Below are 7,542 nucleotides of genomic sequence, written 5' to 3' on the forward strand. Positions count from 1 at the left end.
GGAAGAAATAGATACCTTGAATAGACCAATAATGAGCAATGTAATTGAATCAGTAATAAAAAATCTCCCAAAAATAACTAAAAAAGCCCAGGGGCAGACAGACTCACAGCTGAATTTTATCAGCTATATAAAGAAGAGTTGATACCCATCCTGCTGAAACTACCTAGAAAATTGAGGAGGAGGGACTCTTCCTAACTCATTCTATGAAGCCACACTGACACCAAAATCAGGCAAAGACACACACACAAAAACCCAGCCTATTTCCCTGATTAATATAGAGGCTAAAATCCTTGATAAAATACTAGAAAACTGAATTCAACAGCAAATCAAAAAACCTTATCCATCACGGCCAAGTGGGTTTTATTTCAGGAATGCAAAGGTGGTTCAATATCTGCAAATCAATAAACGTGATACACCACATAAACAGAAGCAAAAAAAAATCCCATATGATCATCTCAATAGATACAGAAAAGGCATTCAACAAAATCCAACATCCCTTTATAATAAAAACTCTCAATAAATGGGGAATTATATATATATATATATATATATATGAAAGAACATATCTCAAAATGATAAGAGCCATATACAAGAAACCCATAGTCAACATCACACTTAACCAGGAAAAGCTGAAAATACTTCTCCTCAGAACAGAAACAAGACAGGGATGTCCACTCTCACTACTCTTTTTAAAACTCATACTGAAAGTCCTAACAAGAGCAATCCAGGAAGAGAAAGAAATAATGGATATCCAAACCATCAAGGAGGAAGTCAAACTATTCCTGCTCATGGATGACATGATTGTATACCTAGAAAGCCCTCAAGACTCCAAGAAGCTTCTAGACCTGATAAATGGCTTCCATAAAGCCTCAGATTTCAAGATCAATGTACAAAAGTCTGTAGAGTTCCTATACACCAACAATGCTCAAGGTGAGAACCAAATCAAAAGCTCAATCCTATTTACACTTGACACACACACACATATACACACACATCCAGGGATATACCTAACTAAGGAAATGAAAAATCTCTACAAGGAAGACTACAAAACACTGATGAAAGAAATCATAGATGACACAAACAAATAAAAAAGCATCCCATGTTCATGGATTGGAAGAAGCAATATTGTTAAAATGACCATACTGCCCAAAGCAATCTATAGGTTCAATACAATCTTGATGAAAATATCAACTGTGTTCTTCACAGAACTAGAAAAAAAATCTTAAAGTTTATATGGTATCATAAAAGATCCCAACTAGCCAAAGTATTTCTAAGCAAAAAGAACAATTGTGGAAGTATCACACTGCTTTACTTCAAATTATACTATAAGGCTATAGTAACTAAAACAGCATTGTACTGGTACAAGAATAGACAGACTGACCAATGGAACAGAATAGAGAACCTAGAAATAAAACTACATTTCTACAACTAACTGGTTTTTGAAAAAATTGACAAAAATTAACAATGGGAAAAGGACACCATGTTAATAAATGGTGCTCAGAAAATTGGCTAGCCATATGCAGAAGAATGAAATTGAACTCCATCTCTCACCATATACAAAATCAACTCAAGATGGATCAAAGACTTAAATGCAAGTTCTGAAAATATAAAAATCCTAAAAGAAAACCTAGGAAATACTCTTCTGGACATTGGTCAAGGCAAATAATTTATAACAAAGATTCCAAAAGCAATTGGAACAAAAACTAAAATAGACAAATGGAACTTAAGCTAAAAAGCTTCTGAACACCAAAAGAAATAATCAACAGAGTGAACAGAAAACCTATTGAATAGAGAAAATATTTGCAAATTATACCTAAGACAAAGGGCTAATATCCAGAATCTATATGGAACTCAACACAAACAAAAATAGCTCCATAAAAAAGTGGGCAAAGGACATAAACAGAGACTTCTCAAAAGCAGACACACAAGTGGACAACACACATATGAAAAAATGTTCAACATCACTAATTATCAGAGAAACACCAATTAAAACCACAATTAGATATTACCTCACACCAGTCAGAATGGCTATTATTAAAAAGACAAAGAACAACAGATGTTGTCGCAGTTGCAGAAAAAAGGGAACACTCATGGTGGAATTGTAAAGTAGTTCAGCCTTTATGGAAAACAGTCTGGAGATTTCTCAGAGAACTGAAAATTGAATTATCATTGATCCAGCTATCTTCTTGGGGTTTACCCAAAGGAAAAGAAATCAATATTTTAAAAAGATCCCTGTATTTATGTGCTTATTGAAGCATTACTCACAATAGCAAAATCATGGAACCAGCTTTAGTGCCCACTAGCAGTTGACTGGATAAAGAAAATGTGGTCTATATACACCATGGAATACTATGCAGCCATAAAAAAGAATGAAATCATGTTTGTAGCAACATGGATGGAACCAGAGATCCTCATCCTAAGTAACTCAGAAACAGAAAACCAAACACTGTATGTTCTCATTTATATGTGGAGCTAAATGCTCACAAAAATGGAAATAACAGACACTGGGGATACCCATAAGGTGGGAGGGAGGCTAAGGTTCAGAAATTACCTTATCAGGAATAAGACACACATACCTGCTTTCACCACTGCTTTTTACTCAAGGGTTAGAAAGTGCTATTAGGCAATAAAATGAAATAAAGGTCATCCAGACTAGAGAGAAAGAAGTAAAATTGTCTCTACCTGCACATTACATACTTTTATATGTAGAAAATTCTGAGGTATCCAGGTTGGGTGCAGTGGCTCACCCAGCCTGTAATCACAACACTTTGGGAGGCCAAGGTGGAAGGATTGCTTGAGCCTAGGAGTTTGAGACCAGACTGGGCAACATAGAGAGACCTTGTCTCTACAAATACAACATTTAAAAATGAGCTGGGTATGGAGGTGCACACCCATAGTCCCAACTATTCGTAAGACTGAGGAGGAAGGATCTCCTGAGCCCAGGAAGCAAATGCTGTGGTGAGCCAGGATCAATATTATGCTAAGTGAAAGAATCCAGACCACATATTGTATAATTCTATTTATATGAAATGTGTAGGCAAATCCACAGAGATAGAAAGTAGATTAGTTCTCACTGGGGGTTAGAGAAATTGTGGTTGGTGAGCAATTACTAATAGGTATAAAGTTTCTTTGGGAGTTGGTGAAAATATTTGAAAATTAGACAATGGTGATGGTTATACACTCAATACATACACTAACAACTACTACATTGTATACTTCAAAGGGACAAATCTTATGGCATATGATTTGTATCTCAATAAAAGGTGTTATAAAAATGTAGATAAAAATGTGGCCAGGCACAGTATCTCAAGCCTGTAACGCCAGCACTTTGGGAGGCCAAGGTAAAGGGATTGCCTGAACCCATGGGTTCAAGACCAGCCTGGGCAACTTGGCGAGACCTCATCTCTACGATAAATTTTTTAAAAATTAGCCAGACATGGTATCACATGTCTGTAGTTCTAGTTACTTGGAAGGCTGAGGCAGAAGGATCACCTGAGCCCTGCAGTTTGATGCAGGGGTGGTGGTGAGCCCAGGCTTTCAGCCTGGGCAATGGAGTGAGACTCCAACTCAAAAAAAAAAAAAGAAGTAGATGGTCTTAGGTTCCTTCCACATAAGTTGCAATTAATTAACATCAGTCATTTTTCAAAGTTCCCCAGGATCGTGCAGCTGAGGGTTGAAAACCAATGACCTCTTTGCTCCATTTCTGTGTATCTTTATCATGCCTTTATAAATGAGTAATGACATTTGTGTAATCATGAAGCAGTGAGTCCCAGATGGTTTTTCACTGATAGATAAGCACATTTTAAACAATTTTGGAACCAAAGGCATCACATTCTACTTTCACTCCTCCACACAGAGAATCAATGTCATTACAGGAATGGCATAGGCCTTAGTCTTCTTTTGATTGTTAAATTATCTACAAACATCATCCTAAACATCCTATGATCACACACTGGAATCACCCGAGGAGGTTTTAAAAATATTGGTGCACAAGTTCTGCTCTCAGAAATTTTGACTTGGTTCTGGACTTTTTTGGTTAGCTTTCCAGTTGATTTTAGTGTGTAGCCAGGATGGAAAAGCTATTACATGCCTACAATAATGCCTTCTAACCCTCAGCAAGATGATTACATGTAATATAACTAAAATAGAGCCAACATAATAATGACAGTTGCTGGCTTAAATTAACCATACTTTTTAAAAAATATGCCACTCTAATTTTCTTTAGAACTTCAAGTCATGGAACAAGTTATTTGATGAAGGCAATGCAATGGAGTGACAGAATGATATTAACCGGAAAATGTTTCAAAACACATAAGGCATGAGGTATAAAGAAAACTCTTGCAAGAGGACACACCTTCAGCACTGACGGCTGAACGCACTGACCAGACTGACCCTCGGCGGAAGGAGTAATTCCTGTGGGAAGTACTAGATGTACAGGATGGACTCACAGACAGTCGACGGGATGCCAGATTGGTGACTTCTTCTACTGGCAAACAAAATGGAGAATGTTAACTTTGGTTTTTATAATGAAAAGGTTATCATCATCACAAGTATAGTTGTACTTATATCACAAGTGTATGCTGCTCTCAGATCACAATGCTTAAGTAATTTTCAATGTACTTAGGAAAGGGGGGGAAAACCCTACAGAAGAAAGATGGAAAATTTCTTCCAACCTTTCCACAAAAGCACAGCAGATCATTACTGAATTTAGAATGGTTCATCAATTATTTTCTGAGACCAACCAACAAACTGCACTAGTGGAGGTTGAAATCAGCTAATGAAAGATTGGTTGCTTGGCTTACTCAATGTGGCTAATGTTCTCCTCTGGAAACAGGCCAACTCGAAACTTTAGAAAACTTTTCTTTTTGTCTGAATAGTGTCAGAAGGTGAGAGAGAGATGGAAGAGGGTATAGCTCCTCATATCACCTAAAATCATTGATTTTACTTCAAAGCAGGTTATTTCTCTGTGACTCAATCCCCCCCCAAGAAATTCTGTGTGTAGAGGGCACCTTCTTCTTCTGGCTCTGAGTTGGGTGTGCATGTGGGCTCATAGCAAGCTTCCTGGGTGATGGGAATGGCGGTGATGAGGCTGGCTTCTCGACCAAGACGTTTCTTCTCCTCCTCCTGCTGTAAATTCTTTAAGATGTGCTCTGCCCTTTGATGGGAGCGGGACACAGCTCGGGCTGAAAAGGATTTCTGTAGAGATAAAGGCAAGCTTATTTAATAGCAGTTCTTCTGTGTGTTCACAGGCATAAAGAGTGCTCTAATGAATTACACAAATGTGGTAATTTGTCTTCAGGAAATGTTAGGATAACCATGATCTAGTTTCATGGAGATTTATTTGTTTGTTTTCCTATCAAATTTACAGGCTGTTTATAGCTAAGTTATTTTTTTTTGTACTCAGTAAGAATGATTCTTCAAGAATATCTGTAATTTCTGAAAATAATCTTACTTCAACTTTAGTATTTGGGAGGGTATCAATGATTTATTTTTTAAACATTAAGACCAAATAAAAATTTTTAGTATGCAATTTCTTTCCAAATTTTTTGAGTTGGTTTTAAAAAAAAGATGTTTGTTTCATAATAAAACTTCATAATTAACTAAAATAATAAAACTTCATAATTAACTAAAATAAAATTTCAGTTAATAAAACTGAAAGTTAGAACTATGGAAAGGAAAAGAAAAGATATATCTTTCACATAAACCAGTTAACTTTGTGATTTATTTCACTTTTATAGCTCAAGTATCTGTCACACTATAAACACTTAATATTTATAGATAAATACAGTGATACACTGTAAGTACTTAGCAATATAGTAGAAACAAAGTTACTGAATGAAAATTATGAGAGTTGACAGTGTTACTAGGGTTGAATGTAAAATTTGACTCTGACTACTAGCTGCCAAGACACTGGAAATATATTAAGAGAAATCTACTTTTCCATAGATAAAGGATAAGAAACAATGAAGAAAAGAAGATTTGCTCTTTGCAAAATGGCTATTCTATTCATGCCTTAATCATGGTGCTTATGCCGAGGTAAGTTTCAAGATCTTTGGGGACAGGGTCAGTGGTCTCAAAGTAGGGAAGTGATCACTGGAGTTTTCCCCTACAATCTCAAAGTAAAGTCCACAAACAACAGCAACTCCACATCTCTTTGTTGGTCTATAGTCACACAGGATTTTAGAGACAGGCAGGGGATATTGGTCACTCCTCTAAAGTGCTGCTTTCGTAGAAGTTTCTTTATGTAGGATCTTAACATAAGACTAAGGTTTTCCTGTGTTGAATAACAGAGCAGCAGTTAAAAGCATTTGATGGGCTACATGGCAATTCATTTTCAGAGCCAGGTGACTAAACTGGTTTATCATAATAAGGCATGAAGAACTGTGAAATGAGAAAGAGAACTGGATATAGAATCTGAGTGCTTGGTTTCAAATCCACTGTGAACTTGGGATAGAGGGTGCGGCTGGCTCAACTGAACTAATCACTTCTTTGGGAAAAAAAATTAAAGATCTTTATGTTGGTGGTTCAGATGCTGAGAAGGCAGCACAGATGGGAGAAGTAGGTACTGCGCACAGAAGAATTATAGTGAAATAGGCATAGTATGATGGGTAAAGAGTTCGTATAAACAGTTTTCCAAAGAAAACTACAGATGCCTAGAAAAATCTACAAATAATATGCAAAAAGGTTCAAACTAACTTCACATATTTAATTAACTTTTTCAAAGAAGCATGAATGAAAATAAACAGTAAAGTTTTTTGGACATTCAGAGTGGTACTTTAAAAAAATAACACCAATCAAGAAGACGCTTTCCAATTCTATTCTGTAAGGGCAACATGGTATAACTTTTCTGGGGATATTTTATGAGACATATCAAAAATCTTTAATAGTTATTATACCAATTGCCATAAATTCCAGCAGAATTTATCCAAGGAATTTATGAATTTGTACAAAGAGTTATGCTCTTTTTCTATTTTTGCTTTATTTTCTGAGTTTTCTACATTATTCTTGTAATTTAGAAAAATGTTATGCAGCAGGTGAAAAAGGCATATTTTGAAGATTCATGTTTTAAAAGGTGCATATTCTTTTGAATGCTGAGTTCACCTGCTGAGTTCACTGAGGTGAACTCTCAGTTCAGTAAGTGAACTGAGTTCCAAGTTGACTATGAGCTGTGTTACATATAGCAGAGGTAAGACTTGAGCACTCCGAGTCATATTTGTGATGACGATACTATGATCAATAAAATGCAGAACAAACTAAGATTCAAACAAGAAAACAGCTGCCAACTCTCTTCTTTTTCTTACTTTTTTCAGGGCCAATGTCCTTAAATTTCAGGTAGTTTATGCATTCTTGGTAAAATGAAAATGCTTGTTTTGTAATAAATAGAGGCACAAGTGCTACCTATGCCCAAGAAATCAATGCCTAATGCTTTTTTTCTTTTTTTTTGAGTTGGAGTCTCACTCTGTCACCCAGACTGGAGTGCAGTGGCCGCTCCCGGCCACCGCAGCCTCACCTGCTGGGCTCTGGCGATCCTTTCGCCTCATC

At 36.3% G+C, this 7,542-nt stretch overlaps 1 protein-coding gene across 1 annotated transcript in view; it reads right to left on the minus strand.

Moving 5' to 3' along the window:
• Nucleotides 1-7,542, minus strand: part of UNC80 (unc-80 homolog, NALCN channel complex subunit) — a 118,908-nt gene that overhangs the window by 77,928 nt on the left and 33,438 nt on the right. The window contains exons 8-9 of the mRNA XM_008050368.2: nucleotides 5,010-5,196; nucleotides 4,355-4,486 (exon numbers count right to left, since the gene is read on the minus strand). Coding sequence (XP_008048559.2) covers nucleotides 4,355-4,486; nucleotides 5,010-5,196 — 319 coding nt within the window. The remainder of the gene's footprint in view (nucleotides 1-4,354; nucleotides 4,487-5,009; nucleotides 5,197-7,542) is intronic.

Source organism: Carlito syrichta, unplaced genomic scaffold (assembly GCF_000164805.1).
Source record: "Carlito syrichta isolate Samal-C Ts95f unplaced genomic scaffold, Tarsius_syrichta-2.0.1 Scaffold144990, whole genome shotgun sequence".
Lineage (NCBI taxonomy): Eukaryota > Metazoa > Chordata > Mammalia > Primates > Tarsiidae > Carlito > Carlito syrichta.